At 40.8% G+C, this 25,838-nt stretch overlaps 3 protein-coding genes across 5 annotated transcripts in view; all 3 read right to left on the bottom strand.

The window, feature by feature from the left end:
- Positions 1-20: 20 nt before the first annotated feature.
- Positions 21-11,018, bottom strand: LOC1272509 (tyrosine-protein kinase Shark). Of its 2 annotated transcripts, none has more exons than XM_061661310.1 (6): positions 10,144-11,018; positions 5,456-5,552; positions 4,884-5,368; positions 2,433-4,815; positions 2,191-2,362; positions 21-1,793 (listed from the first exon to the last, which is right to left on the bottom strand). In XM_061661310.1, exons 1-6 carry the CDS (start codon positions 10,171-10,173, stop codon positions 1,337-1,339), a joined length of 3,624 nt encoding a protein of 1,207 aa, XP_061517294.1. In that variant the 5' UTR covers positions 10,174-11,018; the 3' UTR covers positions 21-1,336. The 2 variants fall into 2 exon arrangements, with proteins under 2 accessions (XP_061517294.1, XP_061517295.1); XM_061661311.1 differs by lacking the exon at positions 10,144-11,018 and adding an exon at positions 5,907-6,306.
- Positions 11,019-14,960: 3,942 nt separating this feature from the next.
- LOC5668009 (mannose-binding protein) lies at positions 14,961-15,744 on the bottom strand. The gene is made up of 2 exons (XM_001688266.3): positions 15,656-15,744; positions 14,961-15,559 (listed from the first exon to the last, which is right to left on the bottom strand). The coding sequence occupies exons 1-2, from the start codon at positions 15,714-15,716 to the stop codon at positions 15,186-15,188; spliced, it is 435 nt and encodes a 144-aa protein (XP_001688318.3). The 5' UTR covers positions 15,717-15,744; the 3' UTR covers positions 14,961-15,185.
- A 5,129-nt stretch (positions 15,745-20,873) lies between these two features.
- Positions 20,874-25,838, bottom strand: part of LOC5668013 (uncharacterized) — a 47,004-nt gene continuing 42,039 nt past the window's right edge. The window contains exons 3-11 of one of the 2 annotated variants that reach the window (XM_061659255.1): positions 25,333-25,627; positions 24,551-25,254; positions 23,818-23,950; positions 23,514-23,738; positions 23,022-23,202; positions 22,695-22,949; positions 21,826-22,139; positions 21,588-21,760; positions 20,874-21,523 (exon numbers count right to left, since the gene is read on the bottom strand). In XM_061659255.1, the coding sequence (XP_061515239.1) occupies positions 21,470-21,523; positions 21,588-21,760; positions 21,826-22,139; positions 22,695-22,949; positions 23,022-23,202; positions 23,514-23,738; positions 23,818-23,950; positions 24,551-25,254; positions 25,333-25,627 (2,334 nt within the window). In that variant the 3' untranslated portion in view covers positions 20,874-21,469. The remainder of the gene's footprint in view (positions 21,524-21,587; positions 21,761-21,825; positions 22,140-22,694; positions 22,950-23,021; positions 23,203-23,513; positions 23,739-23,817; positions 23,951-24,550; positions 25,255-25,332; positions 25,628-25,838) is intronic. The other variant, XM_061659256.1, reaches the window with a different exon arrangement.

Below are 25,838 nucleotides of genomic sequence, written 5' to 3'. Positions count from 1 at the left end.
GTACGCAAAAACAAAACAGATTATATCTACCTTTTAACCATCTTTTTATTTTTTATCAATACGGCTCAGAGTGAACGAACGACGTCTATTTTAAATTACAGTTCATTGCATACATCTGTTTACATTGTATTTAGTACCAGTTAAAATTTATCTCCCTTTCTTTTTGCGCACTTTACATTTTGTTAAGCGAAGTGTGGTGACTGGAGGACATTTTATGTACACGCGCATTTACGTACCCCACTTGCCAGCCAACCTGTATGGGTATTGTAGTAATACGATCGCTCTCGAGCGGACGGTTTAATTTTGTTGCGGCTTTGTAGTTATACGTTAAATAGTGCTCTACGTTGTATGGCCAATGGTTAGTGAGTTATTTCGAATTTACGTAGTAATAATTTCGCCTCAGCGGGATCTTATGGTTCACTATTTAATAAAAGATCAAGAGAAATACAAAATTCAATAACAAGGAATTATTTTTTGCATTTTCCCCTCCGCCTTTGTTCAAGTGGACTATCTCCTTGAGGGACTAGCACCGCTGGTTAACACAATACGCGAATAAGATAATAATAGTTAAATGTGCACGTTTCTTTCAGTGTCGTAAACAGAGCGGCTGTTTAATAATTAGCAACTTGCCTGAAATACCACCATAATGAGCATGGCACCCGGGGGTTGCAATATGACACGGAGCTTTATCTTGCTTTACCCTTTACTTGCTGCACCTCTATACCTCTAACGGACTCTGGCGTTTACTTCACGACCCTTCATCCACATTCTTCCAATGGCAATTAGATATGTTTTGAATCCGTCTCTAAGATATGGATAACAAATAAGCCGAAATAGTGGTCTCCGTACAAAAGACTATGAAAAGCATAACTGTTTTGACTGAACTCATTGTGCTATGGGCAAATGTGTTTAACACTTGTGCATGCGATCCTAAATAAATACTTCTTTTCGCGTTTGTTAAATCTGCAGCACTGCAATTCGTGTGCCAATCTGAGTCGGGGAAACGGTGCATCATAATAAGTAAAATATGTTTAAAAAAAAAACAGGTATAGAAAGAGGAATGATCGCAAGAGAATAAATAGCTGTTGTATAAATTATAGGAGAAATGGGGGGCCAAATAAAAGGCGCGAGCGTAATCGATTATTAAAGGAGCGGTGCCAAAAAAAGAAAAGAAAAACAAAACCCTGCAAGAAACTTGCCAATACTATAGATATAGATCGTCTAACAGTGCAACCCTAAACCTAAACAAGTCCTTACAGAAGCTCTTTGCGGAAGAGTAATACGGATAATTGAATAGACATGTCATTCCACCTGCCCGCCGGTAGTTGTGCACTTTTCAGTAGGGCACACCGATGTCACTGTCGCTTGCTACTTCCGGAACGGTCGGTTCTACCGTCGTAATAGTCGCTGTGTTGTTGCTGCTGCTGCTGCTGCTGCCGCCAGCATGCGTCAGTGTCGTAGCGTTGGCATTGATCTCAACACCCGTCCCAACCAGTTCCTGCAGATTTTGGTACTCGATGTCGTCGGAGAAGAAGCGATGCAGGAAGCGGAAGGTCGGGCGCAACTTGGGATTGTACTGCCAGCAGTTGCGCATCACCTCGAACACCTTGTCCGGACAGGCGTCCGGCCGGGACAGTCGCTGATCTTCCTCGATCAGCTTGATCACCTCGGCCCCCTTCATGTCGTGGTAGGGTGGCGCACCGTAGGAAAACATTTCCCACAGCGTAACTCCGAACGACCACACGTCGCTGGCATGCGAGAATGTGCCGTAGTTGAAACTCTCGGGGGCATACCTGAGGTAATAAGGGCGGTAGGGGTTTACAGTGCGATTAGTATATTGATGATCAGATGTACAAATGATCTTCAGTTATTTAACATTTTGTTAGAAAGTGTTGTAAAATAATTATTCGATAAAAATAAAAGATAAAAATTATTCAAAAAAGTGGGGATCAAAAAACAGCATAAGAGCCACATTTAACCCTTTGCGGCTGTTTGTCCTTCTAAGAAATAATACATTTTTTCTAATTTTGGTACAACATAAATTTAACAACAAAATATGCATATATGGTGGCTCTTCATGCCGCAAAAGCGATCGTTGCAAAAACACCCAATTCCACTCTGCATCATGATATTTTGCACACATTGAACGAATAGAGTGCAAAAAGTGATTCATCGTCTTCGCTTACTCACCATTTAATGGGCCATTTGCCGCCCTGACTAGCGCGATAATACTCCTGACCGGCACCGATTGCACGTGATAGTCCAAAGTCCGATATTTTGGCTTGATACTTGTTTGCCAACAAAATATTGCGGGCCGCCAAATCTCGATGCACGAAGTGTTTCTCCTCCAGGTATTGCATGCCTGCGAAGAAGAAAAAAAGGGAAAATGTCATGAGCTCATGAAAAACCTATTTCCCCACACGCTTACTTACCACTGGCAATCTGTGCTGCCCAAATCATCATCTCTTGCTTAGGATTGATCGTAGCCTTGTTTTTCGTAATGTACACCAGCATCGAGCCGAGCGAAATCAGCTCCTGTACCATAATCAATGGCGGCCCCTTGCAGATGCCGATCAGCCGCACGATACAGTTGTGGCGCAACCGTATCATCACGCTAGCTTCGCGCAGGAAATCGGTCCGATCGCGCCGCTCCTGGCTGTCCATCACCTTCTTGATTGCCACCGGGACACGTCCCATCATCACAGGCGGGGAGGTTTTGTGCGCCACTCCGCCGCTCTGGTAGCCGCCTCCGGCGATATCGACTGGCCACGGGTCTAGGAAGCCTTGATAAACGAACCCGAATTCACCGCGCCCGAGCACCGTCTCGGCATGGATGCATTCCTTCGGTATGAAGTAATTCGGTCCCTCGGGTTGTGCGGCCGTGTTCGACGACTGTTGCTGTTGAAACATGGCGAAAAACACACTCTCGCCACTGAGCACGCTAGCCCGGCTGAAGGACGACTGGTTCGAGTCGAGCCGTTCGAACAGCTTGCTCGCACGCATCTGGCCACCGCAGGTTGGGCTGGTCGGTGTTTGACATTCTTCCACCGAGACGCTGCTGAAGATGGGTACCGTTTTAGTCATGATGTAGTTGGTTGGCGCGTTGCGTGCGGGTTGGATAGCGGCCGGATCGTCTGGCGTCACTGTGTTGTTGTTGTTGAGCAGGCTGGCACCACCAGCGGCGGCTGCAGCTTCAAGGCACGCCCGCGCTGGTGGTGGAATGGGTGCTTCCACAAAATAAATGTCCTCACCTGCATCGTCCGGCAGCGTGTCGGACCGCAGTGGATCGTCGCTTTGGGTGAAATAGTCCAGTGTGGCGGATTCGTTGTTGTTGTTGTTGTTTACGGAATCGAGCAAGGGCGCCGACAGCTTGGGCGGGATCGCTGGTGGCAGTTCCGAATCATCCTGCAGGCCAGCCACCGGGGGTGACGTGGACAGTGCGGGTACGGCAACGACCGGTGGCTCACCGATGTCGATATCGACGATGGCACAGTTGTTGGTAGGGATTTTGTAGATATCATCGGCCGCCGCACAGCTCGCGACGAGGTTAAAGTCGGAGGAAAATTTCAACTGCTGCAGCAACTTCGAAGGACTCACGGTGGGCTCGATCGAAGACACGTTTAGCGAGGCAGAGGAAGAGTTGGTTTCAGTGCCTGACCCACCGTCCGGATCGGCGGCAGCCGGTTTCAGCTTCTGTTTGCTCTTGCGCAAGCTCTTCATCCCGTCCATGAGCGTTTTCTTGAGAGTCGGCGAGGCGTTACTGCCGCTCGGTTTAGTTTTTGGCTCGTCCGGGGTGTTGGGCGACGTTGGTCCTTTCGAATTGCGTCGCGGCGTTTCGGGTGCACACCGCTCGGGGCTGCGATCGAACAAACCTACCCGGTTCATCTGCAGCATTGCATCGTTCGGCACGGAAAGGTTCCTTGAGGGCATTCCCTTCGATGGAAGGGTGGCTGTGGCTGTGGTAGGATTTTCACTAGACTTGCGAAACATGCTTGTGAGCCCGGCCGTCAGCAGGGACCCGCTGCCGTTCGTGCTGTGATGAGCCGAGCCGCCGTACGATGGAAGTGCGGCCGTCGTACCATCGGTACGATGCATTCGATGTTTCGATTTCGGTATCGTGGCGAACGCCGGTATCGGTGGCTTTGGTCCGGGCGTAACGGGAAAGCGCAGATTGATTGGCAAACCGTCCGAAAAGCGCGTATAGTGCTCGATCAGATGCTCGAGCGAGTTCATGTACGGGCCTTCGTCAATGTACAGCCAGTCCTGCTGCCGTTGGATGATGAAATGTTTCGGCTCGTTGTCGTACAGCATCGTCAGCACGTCGACGTTCTGTTTGGCCGAGTAGCGCACCAGATACGTGCCCGAGGTGGACTGCTCCAGCCCATCCAGACACTCGCCGTTCTCTTTGTTGCCGTCGCGGTCCGGTTGCTGCTGCTGCTGTCTATGCGCCAGATTGGGCAGCAACTTGACGGCAAAGTCTTTCAGGTAGTCGACAGCCGCCGTACGCTCAAGCGTGCCATGGTACCAGAGATCCCGGTGCGTCAGCGGTCGCTGCGGTTCGTATGCGTTCAGGAACTCGACCACCTGGTAGTGGCCGCGAAGGCGAGCCAGATCCGATGGCATTTCGCCAAAGTTTGTGCGTGGTCGGTGCGGTACGCGATGGCTTAGCAGCTCCTGAATGGCTTCGATGTTGCCATTGTCGGCCGCTTCGTGCAGTGGCACCCAACCGGTTTCGCTGTTCCGTGCTTGCAGGCTGGCTGCAGCTTTAATCAGCATTCGCACCATCTCCAACCCATTCCGCTTCGCGCAAGCGTACTGAAAAGCAGTAAAAGGCAGACCGTTATAGCACATCATTTAAATAGTTTTCATTTGCTTGCTCTTACATGCAGAGGTGTGTTGCCTTTGGCATCGCGACTGTTAATGTTTGCGCCGCGCTCGATCAGCTTCAGCAGAATCTTGTCGTCCGCGTGCAGACAGGCCAGGTGGACCGCCGTTTGGCCGTCCTGATTTTTGGAGTCAATGTTCCGGTACCCACACTTGAGCAGCTCCGACACGACCGTGTAGTTGCTTTCCTTCGTCGCTCGGTGCAGCAGGTTCGTGGTGCCGTGGCTGCGCACGTCGTGCGGCGGAGGATCGCTTCGGCATATTACCTGCAGCCGGGTCACCAGATTGCCCTTATCCTTCTGGTAGTGCTCGATCAGCGAATCGAGCCCATGGATCGGTGTGTGATCGTGGATGGAAAAGAACGCATCGTCCCCGTGGCGCCGGATGGCGTAATGTACTACCTCGCCCTTGAACAGCACCGACAGCACGTAGTCTCCCTCGGAGGAGGAACTTTCGCGCACCAGAAACACACCATCGCTGCCCTCTGTGTGTGAGTGATTGAATGTTAAACGGATGAGAATTAGATAAATGTTATTTAAATGGGAAATATTTCGCTTGGAAATGTGCTTACCCCGTCGCAAAATCTCTTCCGCATCTTCACGCGAGATTTTGCCATGAAACCAGCACAGATTTTCCTCCCGATTCATCCTAAGGATGTAGGATTTGGTCTAAAAAAAGAGACAAAACGAAAAAAAATGAAACATCCATTGTGAAATCAAACTGTCCTTGATTAGTAGATTTATTATTAATTTAATTGATGACCAAATGTTTGTTTCGCTGTGCGAGCAAAAACGAAACTGAGGGAAACAATTCTAACATCACGTTAATCATCCAATGCCATACAATCTCTCAAGGTGGAATCTTCTTTATCACAGAAAAGATACACTCTTATTGAACATAATTGACGTTTGACGCCATGGAAGGGGCACTATTCGCATCGCTGTTCATTATCATTGCTATCAGTTTGGAAAAGTTACACACTGGAGGGCAAGGAGACAAAAAAAAACACCTGTAATGCTTACCAATTCGTGTTTTGAGCCAAACTTTTTGCTTATTTACTTATCTACACACAGCAAAAGGCGCATCATACTCCAAAATAGAAGGTCTCCCGTCGTACATTCGGCCCTGCGCGATTTGTGCGTACGGCTTCTATTGCTTTCCAGAATTGCGCATGCACAATCGGATTCAATCACGGATCATTTCCCTACTCAGGCCTCTTTTGCAAGTTCGATACGTTTCGATTGCGCTGTTCGTACGTTGATGTACATGAAGGGAAAGCCGTGCGCAACCGTACCCGCACTTAGCACTGTTTCGAAAACCTCTTTTTTTATTTAGTGTTTATATTATTTATTAATTTTTCTCTGAACTGTTTGAGGTGTTTTGTTGGATGACGTTTCGTGGAATGTAGAAGTTCTTTGTTTGTGTTTCCCGCAGGGCAAGGCGAGGGTTTTTGACGTTCGAAAATAGCTGCATCTCGCTCATTTTCTCTACCCGTACTTTACTCGCCTACAGCGTTCGTTTTGATCATGCATGAAACATGTTCAAAATTGTTCTTACTTTTGTGAGTTTCACCTACACCTACGGTTGTTTGATATAGCTTCGTAACCATCAATCGGCATGGCACGCGAATGGCCGGGTCAGAAGTGGCACAAAATAAACACAGTAGATCGTCGATTATCCGGGGGCGGATTAACCGGCGGGTGGCTTAACCGTGCGTATACATTTGACAGCTGTTCAATAGTGGTGAACATTTGCAGCAATGGTCAAGTTGGTAAACGATTTTTTTGCATATTTCGAATGTCTAGTGATATTTTATAGCTTAATGTTTGTCCATGAATAGGTGTACATTAATAAAAGCACCGTTAAATCTTCAATGCCGGCTTTACCCGATTTCCTCAGCGTGAAGGTCACCAGCGAATGAAGACAGTACATAAAAGGCCACAACCGGATCAGCTGATGCAATAGTGGAACTCATATGAGCAAGTGAGACGACGGAGCAAAGATGCAAATTTGGCTCACAAATGAAATGTAGGAGCCCTTGGGATGAATGTGTGGGAAGGCGGAGGGGGTGGCGGAGTGTTTTTTGGCCATTTAAGTGTGTTTACCGACATAATCACACATCACCGCGTGCTTCTTGGCGGCTATCTTGAACCCTCAAAATCCCTCGCTCGAAATGTGATTCCGCCTTTCAAAAACGCTCGCCAGCGAGAGAAAATCACAATCAATCGAGCGTTCGCGAGCTTTGTTGTTGAAATTTGTTGAACGGGAGTTTTATTGCAGTGTCGGCGCGTTGGCGATGTTTTTGCTGATCGTGACGTCAATGGTGATTTGAAATTACGGTTGACATTTTCCACCAACTGGTGGAATGTTCAGAATGTGTTGGAGTAATATCAATTTCTTGATTCTAAGTGACAGATCGTAGCTCGATTGGATACCATATTTGCCTGAGCAAGGGTACAAAAAGTTACAGTTAAAGACAGAGATCATGGAAGAATTGTACAGTAATTTAACCCAAGTCTATGGAATAACCTATGACCTGTGAAGTGCTTTGGCGCCTTACCAGTGGCGGATCTAACGGTAGGCGGACTAGGCGGTCGCCTGGGGCCCCGCCGATTGAGAGGCCTCGTAGTTCGCCATTCTATAGTATGCCGTATGGACAGAGTACTAGCGACAAGGGCCCCCGGAAGGATGGACGAGAGAAGGCGACAGAAGGAGGCGTCTGCCATGAAAGCCGGGATAACGGATTGGCAGACGAAGGCGCAAGATCGAGAGCAGTATCAGACACTTCTACAGCGGTTGATGCGCAACCTTTTACTGATCTGTCGTTTTGATGAGAAGTGATCCCGTTCGGTCTTGTAGGAACCAGTATGTCTATAGAATAGATAACTAAATCTTTCTAAGGTAATATACATGACAAATGTCGCTCAGAACAGTAACTTCACTCAATGTAGAATAGCGATTAAAGATATTTGTATCTTTTACTAGCATAATAGCGATTTATAAAAAAAAAACAAAATAGATCACATAATTTCTGCATTGCAAATTATAGATTCACTGTTTTACGCTTAAACTTCAACTTAATTCAACAAGCAGCACATTCTTTTGAAAATTAAATTTACTCTTGATATGCAAGATTCAAATCAAACACTACTTCACTACTAACAATACAAATAAAAACGTACAGTGCCTACCACAACTATAGAGTAATTATCAAAATATATTTTTTTCGAATATAAAAAAAAATCACAAAAAAAATTTTTTTTGCCTGTAATGATTGTTTTAAAAATGCAAACCAAAGTATGTAAAAAGTTTTACAAAAATTATTTTGAAATTGCCATGAGAACCTTATCAATTTTGTGAACAACGGTTCAAACCTGATCCGATCAAACAAAAGCGACACAAAAAGCTCAACAACGATTTTTTGGCAGAATCTAAATATTTGCTGTTGTTACATACATAGTTAAGGAATGTAATCCTAGTCCGATATTTTTTTCCTCCCACTTCACTATCGATGTTCTCATAGACCGCTATAAAGTCGCCGGTAGCCGTCTGCTTGTGTCATGAAAGTGTCTGTAAAAAGGAATTGGTAACGAGATCTTTTTCTGCAGACCGGGATACGAAAATTCGTTATTTAGTCTTGTACAACCTTCAAATTATTCATTACTTTCAAAGGACTTGCCTAAAACCAGTCTATTGTCTGCATAACATCGGGGTAAGCTCATTGCGTGATCTCAAACGGGAGGTTTTTTCAGTTGGGACGAGACTTTGTGAAAGAATAGAAGTTGTTCCATCATATCATATATCATATAAGATTTCACAGACAGCTTGTCTGGGTGCTCATACTTTGGATGGCCAGTATCAGTAACTATGCTTACATTTTATTTGACCTCATGATTATTTATTTTAGATGTTTTTTTTCGGAAGAAGTGGTTGTAAACACGATTGTGTGAAGTGTATAATCGAGAAAGGTGTGATAATTGTATGACCTACGTGAGCGTAAAACAAAATGATTCATAGGTTGGTTCTTATCCCTAGTTGGTTGGTCTAGGTTTGTCAAAATAACTTTTTGAATTTTTATGTTTGATTTTTCAAATTGGCTCTTCACGTAAAATGGTTCGAGCATATTTTCAAATTTCAAATTTAAGTTGTGTAACTTGTGTTATGATGATTATGAGTAGACAATTGGTGACATGGCAGGTATATTGTTAATTCGTGCAAGTTGACGACTATACTAGAAAATCGGTCCTAGGAAGAGTAAATTACACATATTGTAAGATATCCAATCCCGTAATATCAGCTTTTAACTGTTTTTCTTGACCTTTAGTGAGTTTTTTATTCTGTTGTGTTTGTTTTGTGGTAATTTTCCGTACCAATTCGTATGGATAATCTAGTATGTTTAGTTTCGATTAGTTGCAATCACAGTGCAAATGCAGTTAAATAAAATTAAAAATGTATTTTGAACCACCATCACGCTTCTTTTTTCTTTTAAAATGTTGCCCCGTTGTAGTAGTCATATTATTTATTTCTATTAATCCTTAAACTCCATAACTTGATAATAATCTTGAAGACCATCATTTGTATACATTTGCCAATTTGGCATAATGACTTGCGCGGTCATGCTGGCCTATACAGGCGTTGAGTTTTAGGCCTATACTGATTTAGTTGTAGCACGCAGCCCGATAGTCAGTTTTTGTTACGAGGGGACGGTCCATTTAAGGCTTGAACCTACGATGGAGATGGTATTTATTCATTCGAGTTGCCGACTGTATCCCCGGGCCTCTAATAAATAATTTCAATTACTTTTCATGTTCAATTATATTACTTATTTTTGCGTATAATGAAACACTGAGTTGTCTTGAATTGATTTTCAACTCTTAAATATATCATCTTCAATTTTGGGGAGCTTTCAGTGCATTACAATCGAATAGTACCATGTGATCACAATTTTGTTTGTTTGTTGTAGAAGACATTTTTCTTCTTTTCGTTTTTGTAAGATTACAAACAATTGAAAAACAAACCAAAAACATCATAAGCCATGGTCAGGCTGTAAAGAATGGTCAGAGAGTGTAAGCTATTTCCAGTCCAGCCTGCTCAAATAAATCGTATCGCCCATTCTGGGACGTCTACATTGTTTAAATATTCCGTATGGAGGATTCAGTGTAAATCCCCAAATTCAATTTACCACTCTCGACTGGGTAATAAATCACGTCCCGAGATTACCTTACCACCATGGCAGTCTAGACACCCAGCTACACTTACCTTTACAATCACATAGTCGGTGCGGGACATTTTCTCTGGCCGTGTCTTGTCTTAGTGAAAACAATTGTCCAGTAGTATCCAACTCGCCGGCCGGTTACTCAAAACATTGAATGGTGTCTGCTTTTCAATTGGGCAATAAGAACTCTTATCACAGTACGATGCATTGCAATTATTGTGTTGCCACTGTATTAAGCGTGGTTCATTTGTTTGTTTACTTCTCGATGTTGATGGCTTATATTTTAAGCTTTATTTACACTATGCACAACAACACCAACTTCCGGAAACGTGAATCGGGTACGTTATTGTTGCGAGCAAATTTTTACACTAAACACAGAACCAACGACAACCATATAGCGGCGAGAGAATAGAACGACACACATGTTCGGGAACACACAGACGTTCTGTGGCGATGAGTCACCGGTGCAAAGTTGCAAACATTCTTGCTAGCATTTGACATCAGCTATAGCAAGCGAGAGCGATAACAATTGTCTACGTCTGATAGACAGCAGGACAGTGTGAGAGAGAAGCAAAGGTCTAATATGTGTCCACAGCTGGATGAACACAAACGAGGTGAAACTAATAAGAAGAGAAACCGTGTATTGATAAGTTTGATGCTTAGGTCACATCACAATGTATCACAATGTTTAACTTATTTAAAATAAATTCACAAAATTGAACAATTAAACCAAATTCACTATTGTATGAGTCACAGAACCGTATCCTCTCAATCAATGCACCATTCGTATTAAACACTAATTTAAGGGACGTCCCACACTAAACAAATTTGTACGAAAACATGAAGCAGTATTTACGATTTTGGACTAACAAACTGGAACCTCTTCACACGGCATGCGGTCAGTCACGCTGATAAATGCCGAATGAACGTGTATTCGAGAACGCTACTTGCACCGAACTATGGGCACATTAGAACAGATAATGTGGTAAAATGTGGCAAAGGTTTGTGAAAAATTTGTTTCAGTATTAAAAAATTAGTTTTAGTTTTTGTTGAAAGAGATTATAGGCAAAATAAATAGTTTTGTACACATATAGTATATCTTGCTATTCTAATATAAGAATAAGAATAAGAATATTTGCTGTACTACAAGCTATTATCATACGAAGAGCTCACGGTTTGATATTATAGTTTTATGGAAAAGTCACGAAAGCCCAAAGGTACAACATAGATTTTGCATGAAATAAACGCATCAATAATCTAATCAGATAAAGCTTATTTATTTTATCATTTTTGTATTACTGAAAACATTTTACGTGTTTTGAGCGATTTAGTTTATTTCAAACCAAAACTATTAGATTCATCTTTTTGATAATGTTGGCAGTATGCCTCTCCTACAATAAACTAATAAAAATGCATTGCGTTACTTGTATATTTAAAATGAGTAAACTAAATTTAAAATAAAGTAAAATTATAGTAAAAATTTAGTAAAAAAATATTTAGATATAGTTTTGATCATAATTCTAGCAAAACAAGCCCACCGTGAACTCGTTTAACTAGATCTCACTACTACTATGAAACTCACATACTAACAAAGTTTTACGTATTACGAAGCATATGGGCGACCACCTGCTTCATTTTATTGCCAAACATTGCCGGTGTTGTAAGAAGCAAGAAAGCATCTTTCTCTACTGATACTAATTTAGCTAAGTTTATCCCAAGGCTTTTATTTGCACTCAATTGTATCAATATTTGCAGACATTTGAGAGCAAGTTTTTCACACTCCCCAATTGTTTTGGGTTTGCTATGCCGCTATTGCGGAGCGGTGAGTCATAAGACCCGGGGGTCTATGTCATGGGATTTCCCTTTGTTTTTGTGTGTAGGTTGGAGTACTAATGATACCAGCGTTGGTATGAGTTGTTAGATTGCGTGTGTGAGTCTTTATTCAGCCGTGGCGTGCACGTGACGTAAGCGTATATATGAAGTTGGCTAAAGCGGACGCCTGGTTGTTTGTAATACACCTATAGTACTAACAGGCGATAATCATGAATGAAATAACCTCGATGGGCTGATTTGGCATAACAATTGATTGAATTGAATTGATCATTCGATTATATTTACATACTGAAATAAAAGCTGTAAAGAACTGGGTAGAACTCTGCTGTAAAGAACTCTGCTAAAACAATAATTAGAAGGAAATAATTCAATTTCGATAGAGTTCCCTTTTGATAAACTTATTTTGATTCATGCTGTCAAGGATATCAACAACAAATCAACGTGTGTTTGAATTCTTGAAATGTTGAAAAATAAATAAAAGTTCGATTTAATAATTCAGAAATAAAAATACAGTGTTTGATTTCATATATTAGGATTCACCACCACGTACTAGCAAATTATGTGATTTAAATTTGATATAGTTTACAGATACAGTGAGACGCCGTATATTCGGGTACCTTTTATCCGGCTGTCCGTATATCCGTGATGTTGAGAAATGACAGTTCAATACACAGGTGACATACAGCCGTTAAACCGTTATCAGAGCACATTGCCATAACGAAAAACACTAGAATTCATGGTAAATTTTAAATATTTTCGTAACAAGCATGAAATTCATAAACATTGACTAGGCATAAATAAAATTAAAGCTTTATATGTCTTCTGATTTTCTTCTTTTCAAACATTGTAACATTGTATTCTCCAGAATGCTCGGTCCCTGGCTGCAGCCTCCCATCCATGTGTCTACCCGATCTCCGACAAATCCCGCTTCACCTGATCCAGCCATCGAGTTTGCTGTGCTACCCTGCGTCTTATGCATTATAAGTATTAAGTAGTAACGTAACAATTAGCTAACTAGTGCTAATTAAAGATCGTAGAAATAACTATTCTTAGTTCTTTATACAGGCATTCTCAAGTTCTTATAAACTGTTTAATCATCTTTTATCCTGTGTAAGCATGTATGAAAAAATAACACATCTTACATGCTAGAAGTTTTGAATACAGTTGTACGAATTCCATATCTATTAAGATAATAATTTAAACATCATAAATCTAATAATTTAGATATCATAAATCGATCTATAAATCGAAAAGAGAACAACAATTTGTACACTGAAGATTAAATCTCGACTTGACATTAACCAACGAGCTGTCGTCCATCAGGATCACCCCACATAAGTTACACAATTCGATTTATCATTATTCAATTACGTTTAGGTTTTGTGTGCAAGTGCTTAACGCCCAAAGGTATGCAATGCAGTGCATTACACAGGTACATGGCTGCTTTAGAATACAATAATTAATACTACGATTTTACTGGTCCAGTTTTTCTAAACAAAATACTATAAAAACTATAGCATAATCAAATCGCTCATTCTACAGCTACCTTATTCTTAGTAACTTGGAATCTCGGATAAAAATCGTATTGTAAATATAGCGCCAATATTTTCATAGCGCATAGGGGGCTTAGTACAAAACAACAACGGAACGTTTAGTTCTTCATAACAGAAAAAAGTTTAAACTTAGCACAAATTGTACTAGTGGTGCGTGGAGACAGGAGCGTTTGTACGGTTTATCCTATGGCATCTGTGGCGCTTGTGTAGAGGCAATCAGGAACACATCTGCGTTGTTCAGTCTTCGTTTGCCTGTTTTTTAAGGGAATATTGAAACAGTTGCTCTCTATTTTTTCTGCCCTGTCTGGAACGATATGATAGTTGTAATAGATTGTTTGAATAAGAGCTCGTGAAGTGTGTTCGTAGGAACTTATTTTTCTCTACAAATTCAAGCAAAAAACAACAACAACAGCAAAAAAAGCAAACGAAGCCAGACTACACAATTTTTTGAAAGTGAATAACAAGTGAATGGAGCGGAAATGAGCGACAGAATTGTCGCAACCTTAAAAAACATGTTTTTTATTCTGTTCTGAAATAAATGGAAATAGTTTTAAATGTTCGTGGTAATTTTATTTTCACTTATTAATTGGACCCGATTATAGGGATACACAATTCAATTGCAAGGTTACTCAGTACTCTGAGGTGTATACCGATGTAATCGGCTCCCCAAACCAAGTCAAATCAGGATCTGATGATGGTCCATTATCCGACCTACAGATTAAACCATACATAGGCTTGGAGCGGATACTATCATTATACCAGTCTTGATATAAAATCTATTTGCCTGGACTTGCTCCGGATTCGGAACGGAACGTGAATCTGTTCCGGTTTTGGGACGTATAGAAATTTCATTTTCCACCGATTCTGCTGGTTGACAAAGCATACCCGGCAGTATATGAGCAACACAGGAAATAGAGTAGTAATTTAGCGTGGAAAATAGTGCAGGAATAGCATAGGAATTTAAGAAAATATTGTTGAACATCAATTTTGAATTGATTGAATGATTTATTACGAAATGTCTTAAATTTGATAAGGATTTTATAATGAATTAAATTTAACGGACAATACAAGTTACCTTATATTATAAGTTAAATGCAGCTGTACCATTTAACACTTTTTTGTTTATGATTTTTGTTTATGTTACCCCAGGTGTCAAGCACTTTTTGTTTACATTTTTTATGGCTATCATATATGATAGTCATGGCCCCCAGGGCTATATTGTGATAAGTGGCTGCACTATATTGATCGAAGGAATTGTTATTTTGGATTTATATTCTCGATTTTCGATTTTTCTATAAAATAGAAAGAATAAAAAATTTGCCAAAATCGCATACATTACAAAGTTATTTAACATTTTGCTGATCTTTTTGCAAAATTTCATGATAATACGCCCTATCTGCTACAAGGTATTAAAATTTAAAGTAAATTATTCTTGACTATCATATATGTTATCCAAGGTACCCCAGTCAACATAACTGGCTATCATATATGATGGCCATGGTACTCAAAGTGTTAAATGATTATTCTGTATTTAATTGTAACAGATTTTAAGGACAGATTTGAAAAAAAGTTTGTAATAAATGAGTCTCTACTGATTTTCGTGAGCTTTTTTATTTGTGAAATCACCCCTGTTTGGTTGTATTTATTTTTGCTTATGTAGAATGATGTGTTAAAATAATATTTCATGGTTAATGTTATCCCTATAAAATAAACGCACAAACGAATCCTTCTGCCTCGTACTCGCAAGATACGTCGCTCCATTTTTCACCTGCCTTCGATCCTTTCATGATGAGGCAGTCTTCGTTTTTATTGTTATTGGGCTCACCGGGATTAAAGTTTAAGTATGATGCTATTTTGTTTAAACCGATCCAAACAAATCTACCTTCAAAACCTATATCGGTACCCCCAATGTACCAATCGTCGGTAATATCTCCTACGGCCTTGATCGCTCGTGCGACCTGCGCATTTTCCTCGGGTGTCTCAATTGAAGCCAAATGACCGTTGTAAAGACGACACTGTTGCCAAGCGGAGAAGAACTTAATCTTCCGTTTGTAAGCTACATAGTGTTTGAATCCTGGTAGATAATGAGAGAGACAGTTACAATATTACGTACCTTATACAAGGGCTAGAAGTAGTACTAGACATTAACTAAGGGATAATTTATACCTACCATTAACTTGAATATCGAATAACGCCAAACACAACAGCAGGCACAATGTTTTGAACAACATTTTATTAAACGATGGCTTCAGTAACACCGTCCGGTCTGAACTGCTATGAGAAGCGGTTAATAGACATTCTTTTATACTAGTACTGGTCTTGTTGACACAGGTGTTGAGGTCTCTTATATCTAGCTATAAAAACGGGATGTTGTTCGTCATTTTCACACAAACTTCACCTGTATCTCTACAAGATGCAGGCTCGTGTGATCTTTATCATTGTCGTTGGACTTCTTTCCGAGTTTGTACCTTCAATACAGGCGTTACGTTATACCGTTCACACCAAAAAATTGACGTTTTTCGCGGCATGGGATCAGTGCATAATGAATGGAGGATATTTGGCGGCGACCCAAACGGCCTTTCAAAATTCTGAAGTTTGGAGTGTAATCAGAAAAGCAGGAGTTACCGGTGAAGTTTGGGTTTCGGGAACGCAGCTTGGCTTACAAGGATCGTGGATATGGCTATCAAGAAATACTCCTGTTGGAAGGATGAGTGGATACACTAACTGGTACCCAGGAAAGCCAAGTAATGCTGCGAACTCAGGAGACAACTGTCTTACCATCGGTGTGTTCAATACAGCTATGTGGAACGATAGACAGTGCACTCGGGAATATCCTTATGTGTGTGAATACTATGCACCGTATAGTTATTCTTTCGGATAATAGCTTTGTTATAATTTACAGTATAAATAAAAATATTATTTATGGAATGAACAATCTGTTTAAGTAGTTTTTTTTTGTAGACTATCTATTTGAGGAGAGATATGATTCAACAGCTTATTATTATACAACCTTGAGGTAATTCCCCCTTAGGTGAGCCATTTTTACTATTTTGGAATAGAATAATAGAAAAATAAAAAAATATAATGAGCATAGCTTTACTTTTATTGTTTAAAAAAGTGATAATCGAAGAACGATTATTCATTTGTAACATATCTCTATGTAAATCATCTAAAATACACACTTCGTAACTTACTTACTTAAACGCTTTGCGGTCTGGAGTGTCCGAAACCGCTCACGGTTGTCACCTCAATTTGGGCCTATCACGCCTCTTCTGTCCTTGTAGACGGCCTATAAAAATACACACTATAAAGTATAGATACATTGTATAACAGTTCGGAAAGCCAAATCATACCATTGCAACACATTGATTATAAGACACTCTGCAAATTAGATCACACCATAGCAACACACTTCTTCTGGACGATCAAGTGTCGATGAGTCTGCTTCGAACAAAGTTTAATTCCACCTCGGCTCATGTCAGCGAAAGACTGACCTACCGGCGGTACTCGACGTCCAGTTGTGACGTATGTACGATCATCACATTACACATTCAACAATCAGTTTAATTTTAATTTTAATTTTAATAAACAATCACTAAATATTGGACATTCAAAGTGACATGCAGTGAGCGTTATCGACGGGAGTTTTGAATTCCAAAAATTTTAAAAAATGTTCTAGTCTGACCTTAGGTAATTTAGGCTTAGAGAAAAAGATATACGTAGAACTTGTTTATAAATTGGAAGGACTCTCTTTAGATTAAGGGATCAGAAGAAGGCAAACGTAGGAATTTGAATTAAATTGACATAACAGATTTTTGATGTCAGTTTAACTTTGAGCTTTTCTTTTATAAGGAAAGTTATTGAAAACAAACTGTCATGTATGTTAGGAAACTAATTTACATCTAAGAATCAGGAGTATGAAACAACCAAAGACACAGATGTTGGCTATTCGTTTGCTTGAGTTATTATTATGGTCATATTTTTTGAAGCTCTTAAAAATAGAAGAAAAAATGATGTAAACCGATAAACAGGTACCAGACGTATGACCTGTCTGGACAAATAACAAGACATTTTGAATTGAGCTGTGCGTCCAACTCTGTTTAATGGCTGAGCCAATTCTGCCTTTCTCAGAATCATTAGACGCCGGTATTTGCTATATCTGTTTGGTACAGAAACCTTCGCGACTGTTTGAGGCGAATTGTAAATGTCTCAAGGTACGTTGGTGTGTTTCTTTGTTGTAGATATATTTGTTCTTATCAGAGTTAGACACATATGTTCTCTCTCTTTTTCTTGTTGGCTCGCTCATGGTTAGCATATCGTAACGACTGAAACAGCTACTGTCCCTAAGACAGTATACATGCCAGGGATACATGCAGGCATACTTAAACATTTGATACAAACATCAGTAAGATTTATCAACACTACAACGATTTGAATTCTTTTGCCGTTAGGAAATCTTTTGTTGTTCAAATTGTAACAGCTGTTTTCTAAGCAATTTAAGTGATTTCTCTTATTTACGTTTAGCGAGGATGTTTATTCGTTTTAAGGTAGGCAATTCGTATTTATCTATACATCGGATGATCATTTGTTTGTACATCTTCAATTAAGATTTTTGAATACACCCAAAGATAACACGAATAAGCAAATATTGGGGGCCTTTTCGTTTTAAGTCCGTAGGCTGAAATTTCAGCCTGTCAGCTGTTTTCATTGTATAGCAGTTTTCGAGCAGCTATCAAAGTGGGTATAGTATACAGGTGGGTTTATCCCAAGGTGTATGTATTTAGAAAGCTGATTTTTATCGCTTCTGTTCTTCAAGCTACCAGAAAGCCTGTTTGAGCAAAAGTTTTTAAACGTACTGTAAAAAAAGACGTTCAAATTTGGTTAAAAAAACATGCTATCACACCACCTGGACTACTTACACTTTGATTTTAGATTCCACCACCTGATCTCTTTAATGCTTGGGATAAATGTAGAAATCATCTTGTTTTGCCATTTTTTTGAGCAGGTACTCGAATCTAATTCTAGCTTTGAGGTTAGAATAATCTAAGTTGAAAATCGCAGGCTAGTATGGTTTTGTATGAAGTGTTTACATGATTTCAGCCTCCAACTGTCAAGCTCTTTATAAAAAAGCTGACGAGAATCGTGTAGGGCCCCATTGATGGAAATCAAATTGATTGCCTGTTGTTAAGTTTTAAACATCTCCAACAATTTTACACTACTACGTAGTCCTCGTAGTAGACTTATCTCGTAGTTCTATTTAAAATTCATCATTGAAATGCAATAGAAAACGTGTGCTTTTTGTTCAACATTTTCCGATACTCAAGAATTGTTAAACATTAGGTGAGGCCAGTGACGGATTAACAAGAGTGAAGGCCTTAGGGTCACACGAATGTAGGCCTTTCTGAAGTGTTAGCGAGAAATTGTATGCAGAATTCTAAACTACAAAAGGATTAGAAGAACATTTTACTAAATTTATGAGAAGCAAATCTGAGAACGCTCATCTATACCAGAATAATTTAAACTGTTAAATTTTTCTCTTTTATTGCAGCTCTTTTATGCTTCAAAAAAGGCCACTACAAATGTAAAGCTTATAGTGTATTTTGAGGTTGTAGTCTAATGTTAGGCGCACAAAATTTGAAGCATTACTTCGGTATGATACTGTAAATATTACTACGTGGGTGTACCGGCTTGAATTAAGGTAATAATTTGGTGATTAATTGCTGAGCAAAAAAGATGTTGCCAAAAGCTGTAAAGGAAATTGTTTAAGTATTGTACAATCGTAAAGACCAACTTTCATGGCACGGGTTATTTAACTGACGTGACTCTACAATTATTGATTAGACAAGGAAACACAAAGTGCAAATGAATAATATCTAATCTTAATGTTAAGTGAGAAATTAATGACTGTATCAACAAATACAAAAGGGGCGGTCCCGTGGTACAGTTGTCAACTCGAACGACTCAATAACATACCCGTAATGGGTTCAAGCCTAGAATGGATCGTCCCCCCGTAGCAAGGACTGACTATCCGGCTGCGTGGAATGAATTAAGTCTTGAAAGCTTGTACGGATGGCATTCTAATGGCTAAAAAAATCACTTCTGCAGTTCTGCCCTTCACGGTCCAACGGTTGTCATGCAAATCCCGAAGCTATTGGGTCTAATTTCTCACTACACTAATCATTTAGAGATATTCCCCTTGCCACTAGTCATATATACAGTAGCGGATACTAGCGGATCTGGCTGTGGATTTCAACTGGTGGCTTACGTTAACGATAAATCTCCCTATACAAAACGAAATAAGAGTGTTGAAAGTGTATCAATAATTATCAAAATATTCCCAGTGATTCTAAATAATTCTGTGGTAGAGATTCTACCTCGCTCCATCCGTTTTATCATGCGTAGTAGTGTTTTTTGTGTAGTTCAAAACGTTTAAATAAAAAGACTTGCTTCGAACTATCATGTACTTGCGTCCTGTAACATCATCCAAATGCAGTCAAATGCTTGCTTGAAAGGATTGCCAAATCGTACGCTATGAACGTTTAACAATTGCAATTTTTCATGCATATAACGGGTTTATATTTCCCACGGAATAATATACAATAGTAATATACATGGAATAAGAACATTCCTGGGCTATGGGTTTTTTTATATGAGCACATGATGAAGCAACAAAGTTAAATGAAGTTAGTTTAATTGATTTTATTTGCATTTAGCACTCCTGGATATCCATGGCTGCTTGGTACACAAATAGTCTTCCAGAAGATAGGGCACATGTCATGACATGTAATAGTAGCTATTCCATAAGTTCAGAATGACTAAATTAAATTTTCGTATGTCCTATATGGTTGTAAAAATGGGCAATGATAGCGGAATAGTCGAACATCTTCTTCTTTGCCATAAAAACCGTTGTCGGCCAAGGCCTGCCTGCGCCACACCGGTTCTTTTAGTGATTTTTTAATAACCCATAGCAGGATAATAGCCAGTTATACTAGAAACTGAACCCACGATTGGCATGTTAAGTCGTACGAGTTGACGACTGTACCACGAGTCCAGCCGATAGTCAAACATACTGAAAAAGAAAGTGGACCACGATTGCTAATGTAATGGAAACACTAACATTTGTAAATAAGACAAAAATATGGAAGGGCTATAAACAGGGATAAGAATTTGATGGAAACCTGTGCCAAGATAGCAACACGGTCATAAAAAGTATCAATAAAAAGACATCAAAGGAGAGCAGAATTGCTTATCTACATGTTTGGATGAAAACATTTAAACGAGCACTGCAGTCAGTATACACGTCTTAGGTTCTGTTGCGAAACTCTGCAACCGGGCCAAATTAACTAGTAAAAAAAAGTTTTGTAATATGTACATTGAAACACACCGAGTTATTTTTAACATCTTTTATTCACTTGGTTTAGAGATAAAACATTTACAAAAGATATTTAATAGTGGTGAATGAAATGAGCTTCGAAGTGCCTTCTCTATGTACAAAGCGCGGATAGAGTGTGGTAATGTAACGTTTCTTATTTCGCTGCATTATGAGATTTACAACGATCGTCGATGAATGAAACGCTTTTACTTAGCTATGATAAAAACAATCCTACACTATAATGGTGAAGCACGGATAGCAATCTACTACGATGTCAGGGTATAATGTTCCTTTTCACAAGATGATAGAAATATGAACAAGAGTTTACTCCAAAAAAATGAATATTAATACCTTTTTACTGATGGTTTAACTAAACTCTTCTAATCATCGGTGCAAGATGCACCAACTCCAAGATGAATATTTGCGATCTTGAGATTCGATTGGTGCTACTGTAGGATCTTTTAATACGAATCAACAATATAAAAATTCAAAAAACCGTGTATGCTCGATGATATCAATGAGTCGTTAAAAGAAACCAATAACCAATCCCTAGCGATCGGTGCCCCTATTTTTTCCACCCTTGTTTGTTTGCCAGCTTATTCCTTTTGTTTCCTATTCTTTGTAGTTGCATCCCGTCTCGTCAGCTCCATCGGCACAATCAGTGACCTGCGTAAACGGAAATGAGAACATCAATCATGGTACAAAATTTACACATCCAAAGTCGTATTACCCGATCACATAGTTGACTGATGGATATACAGATTCCACTAACGCAGCGCAACTCACCCTCTGGACAAGGGGACACATGGGCGGTCGTTAAAAAATCTCTACTGGTACTGCTGATCTTGAAATCATTCTCCGAGTCAGACGTCATCATAATTTCCTTACTGTCTTGGAAGTTCACTGTTAAGAGATATTGCATAAAATATAGGAGCTTGTACGATTATATCAGTAAGAGAGATGCATACCTAAAGATTTCGGTATCGATACTGTCCGACTCGTTTCGGCCTCGGTTTGATCTTCAACCGGTTTTTCGCTCGATCGAACTGTGGTAGTCTGTTCCACTGTTCCATTGCCGTTTGCAGCGTCTGTTTGATTTCGGTGTCGATTTACGAAGGGAGCATTTTCGGCAGCAGTTGGCTCATACTTGTCTCCTTCTTCATCTTCCTCCGAAGTGCCATAGTTGGCGTACTCGCGGGCACCAGCAGAACCAGCTTCTTGGGAGGTTCGATGTCGCTCTGCCTGTGAACGATCTTCGTTGGTGATCGTAATGTAAGGCCGACTGAAAGAAGATATTAATGAAATGTGAAAAAAAAAAACAAAAAAAAATATTTACAAATCTTATTGTTTCTTTCCGAAAAAGTTGATCATATGCATAAGTTGAAGAACACATGTCACAGAAAAAAAAACACCAAAAATGTCATAACACAAGGCCCAAAGCTTCCGTTGCCGCAGTCGAATAAAGTTGTACTACACGTGCTTCTTACCAGATTCGTTCCACAAAAGGTCACAGTCACCTACACATTCATCAGTAGTAATCTCTACGTCCCAATGGTATCCAAAAAGTCGGAAGCTTTGAGAAATAGATAGATAATGTACAGAAAAGCGCACTCCAGGTTTCTCATTTCTTTCTCTGTCCATAGTTTGTCGCTCACACAACAGTGGGATTGTGGAGTGCGCAGGTGATCTACTGTGCAAAGAAGAAGTCCGTCCAGTTTGTCGTTCTGCCAGACGCTTTGTACAGGGTCCTGTTCCGTTTTGTCAATGTCCTGGTGCAGGTCTACAGCTACGCACATAGCAAGCGCACGATCGACGCGCTCCCACAACCTCTTCTTACCCGTTCGGACTGTTGGGAACCTGTACTTGCACAAATGGATACTCCCGCTGGCTGCCGTAGGCCGTCGGGTATGTCGTCGGTTCGTCGTAGTAGCAGTCCAGCTCATCCGATGCGTCCGGGCAATCTTCGTACTGATCGCAGCGCCACTTATCTGGAATGCATTTGTCGTTTGACATGCATCGATACTCGTCCCGCTCACATTGTTTACAATCCGATTCATCCTCTCCTCCGTGGCAGTCCTTGATGTTGTCGCATCTGTAAAGGCATCAGTGAGAGTGATGGAAGTGCTTAAATTGTCTAAAAGTATGATGATTCAGTTTGCCATACTTCCATTGTAGCGGTATACAGCTAGAATCGGCACACCGGAACTCGTTGGCATAGCAATGCCCCAGCCGTGTTGGATCCTCACAAACGTTCCGATCGTCCGAATCCGGGTAACTGTCACAATCGAAAGTCGCTGTTAATGCCTCCGAGCTGGCAATTATATGTGCACACGGCTCAAGAATGGCTGAAATGAGGAAAATAACAAAAATGGATTGATTTTAATTGTTGTGCTTACAAAGAATGGATCATAAATCAAAACTGTGTTTCAATTATACTAAGTAGCTTAGAACTTTCATCGTTTATCGTAACATGCAATGTGTTCCTCACTTTATGAAACAGCTTCGTAATAGATAGAAGTATGTACAACGTTGGCTCCAATTGATGTACTATCTTAAGACGATCTACGTCACAATTTTCGTGATCGCTATCCTCGTGGATTAATATTTAGATTTTTTAATGGATATGTATCAGCTTGTTCTACATCTAATTACTTACATTTGCAAATTCGTTTGCACGGCGTGAGCGTGCCCATGCGCGTTGGACGACATTCCGGTTCCAACACAAGGCACACAAATTCTGCCACACGCACCGAGCATTTGGAATTGATCAGATACTGGAAATGATCATACTCCAGCGGCGAAAGCTGTCGATTGTTTGAGACCGTAAGGTCATACGGTAGAACACCTCGACAAAGGGGCAATGATGTAGATTGACAAATTCCTAAGTAAACAAGGTGAAAAATGGTTTTTAGATATTTCTCATTAATCAACTGTTTCTAAACGGTATCTTTAGTGCTTACCTTCTTCGGATATGTTGAACCGCTTCAACCCCTCGGTAGTGATCTCAAACCGGGATAAAATTGGTAACGTTGGAGATACCTTCGTCCTGTACAGGCTCGAGTCTGTGGTAGCTGATGGAACGGTCACATTTTTCTGGAGTTTGAAAATGTTACAATAAGGGTAAATTAAACTCATTTTTGTAAGGAAAGAGTGAATTTTTAAACTAAATGTTAAGCAGTTCCCCAGCTAAAAGCGTTTGAAAGAAACACACACAAATACCGATCAGAATTCCACACCACACACTCACAGGTTGATTCCAGTATCATAAGAACGTAAAACCTTTTCCCCCAAAAGTGATTTAATTCATGTTGCAAGCAAATTTTGAGGTGTACTTTCGTGTCTATATCTAAGCATTCATGCATTTTTGTGTTCCAAAGTGCTTTTCCCTGTAAAAGGGATGAGTACCAGTAGTGTGTGTGTAAGTGTGCATACAATATTTTAATTTGTGGCACTGTGCCGTAGCACTTGTTAAACAAATGCAATCACTAAAAATGTGCCATGTGTTTTCTATTTAAACTTTATAGGTGTGAATCTTCAGGAGTGTGTTTAAATCCCTGTTTTTCCATGCCTTGTGGTTACCATTGATTTCAACAGATCAATGCGAATCAATCATGCATGCAAAAGCGAAAATAACTTAAAGAGGGTGTGAAAAGAGAACCACAACACAAACACAATATGAAAACGTCAATTCACTTCTCTCAGGTGCTCCAGTTGCATCAGCTGGTCGTTCAGCTTGCGCAACAGGCGCTCGTCCTCCTCGATTGGGACACCAAAATTGTTCTGATGGCCGGAGGTGAATCCCCGCACCTCCGTCCCTCGTGCCGGGCTGTCCCGGAGCCCCACCTGAGTCGCTGGCAGTGCTGAATCGGTAGAATGGCCCAGTTCGTACGCTCTGGTCGTGCCTTCCGGATGCGCTGGTGCCGATTGCGTACGACTTTGACCATCGTCCGCGTCGAGGAAATCTTCATCGTCGAACACCACTCGTGCCTTGGTGTAATCCTTGAGCGAGATCGTGCTGGTCTTACGAATTGGAGCGTCGGTCACTTTCACTACCAGCGCCGGTAACTCTTCGCTTGCGCTCTCCGTACGCTGACGCTCCGTGCCCGATAGTCCGGTGGTCGTCGATGCTGTCGTAGGCCAGTCATACGTTGGTTTCTTGCCATTTGTACCGAACACGGCCAGCAGATCGTTGTCCAAACCGAATGAAAACTTTGTGTCCACCGTTCGGCCCGGTCCTTGCGCGTCCTTGGGCTTAGATTCCTTTGCAATACTTCCGGTGAAGCGATGATCGAAGTGGAGATCGTTTGTGCTTGTGAAATCGTTAAAATCAATTGATAAATTCTCGTCCACCTCGTAACCATCCTCGCCGAGCAGTCCGCTGCTCATAATATCATGATCTACGAAGCAAAGACGAACCAATTGGTTATGTATGATCATTCTAATATAAGTCAATTTGATCTTTCCCAAATGCTTACCAACAACCAGGAAGTATACGACGAGCCCAAGTAAACCACATATCATCAGCAATCCAAGGGGCCACTTTATGTAGCGCCAGATCACTTTGAGTATCTTGTACAGCAGGCAGCGCTGGGTTGGTCGAAAGAATGAACTGCTGGAGGACGATGCGGACAGGGGCGTCTGTGAGCCGGCCTTCCAGAAGTTGAAGCTCTGCCGGTTATGGATGCTACCGAGGGAGGTGGGTGAGGGTGATGAGGGTAACGTGTTGGCGCAATCTGTGGAGGCTGCTGTGTATCCGCTGTAAGGAGTACCCTACAAAAAAGGATAACAAGTTATTGATGTGAAAAAGAGTTTACTTTACGAGTAGGGAAAAAGTTACTCTAATCTCTACAAAGATTTAAGATAATGTGGATTATTAGGGTAAATGTACCTATAGTGGTGGTAGTACCAATAGTGGTGGCATTGCACTAAAATGCGGTTCATACGGCAAATTAAAAGCAATCAAGTTATTTACGTTAGTGTG

This window comes from Anopheles gambiae, chromosome 3, assembly GCF_943734735.2.
Source record: "Anopheles gambiae chromosome 3, idAnoGambNW_F1_1, whole genome shotgun sequence".
NCBI classification, from domain to species: Eukaryota; Metazoa; Arthropoda; class Insecta; order Diptera; family Culicidae; genus Anopheles; species Anopheles gambiae.
The sequence above is the reverse complement of the archived record's forward strand: the minus strand, read 5'-3'. Positions and strand labels throughout refer to the sequence as shown.

Bases quoted from the DNA above. Each gene is read 5' to 3' on its own strand.
- LOC1272509 (XM_061661310.1), bottom strand. From the start codon at position 10,173: ATGTCCCGCACCGACTATGTGATTGTAAAG. The intron at 2,363-2,432 runs GTAAGTAAGCGT...TCTTCTTCGCAG, and splicing joins GGCAGCACAGATTGCCAGTG to GCATGCAATACCTGGAGGAG. The intron at 1,794-2,190 runs GTGAGTAAGCGA...TTATTACCTCAG, and splicing joins GGCAAATGGCCCATTAAATG to GTATGCCCCCGAGAGTTTCA.
- LOC5668009 (XM_001688266.3), bottom strand. From the start codon at position 15,716: ATGTTGTTCAAAACATTGTGCCTGCTGTTGTGTTTGGCGTTATTCGAT. The intron at 15,560-15,655 runs GTAGGTATAAAT...ATTATCTACCAG, and splicing joins ATTCGATATTCAAGTTAATG to GATTCAAACACTATGTAGCT.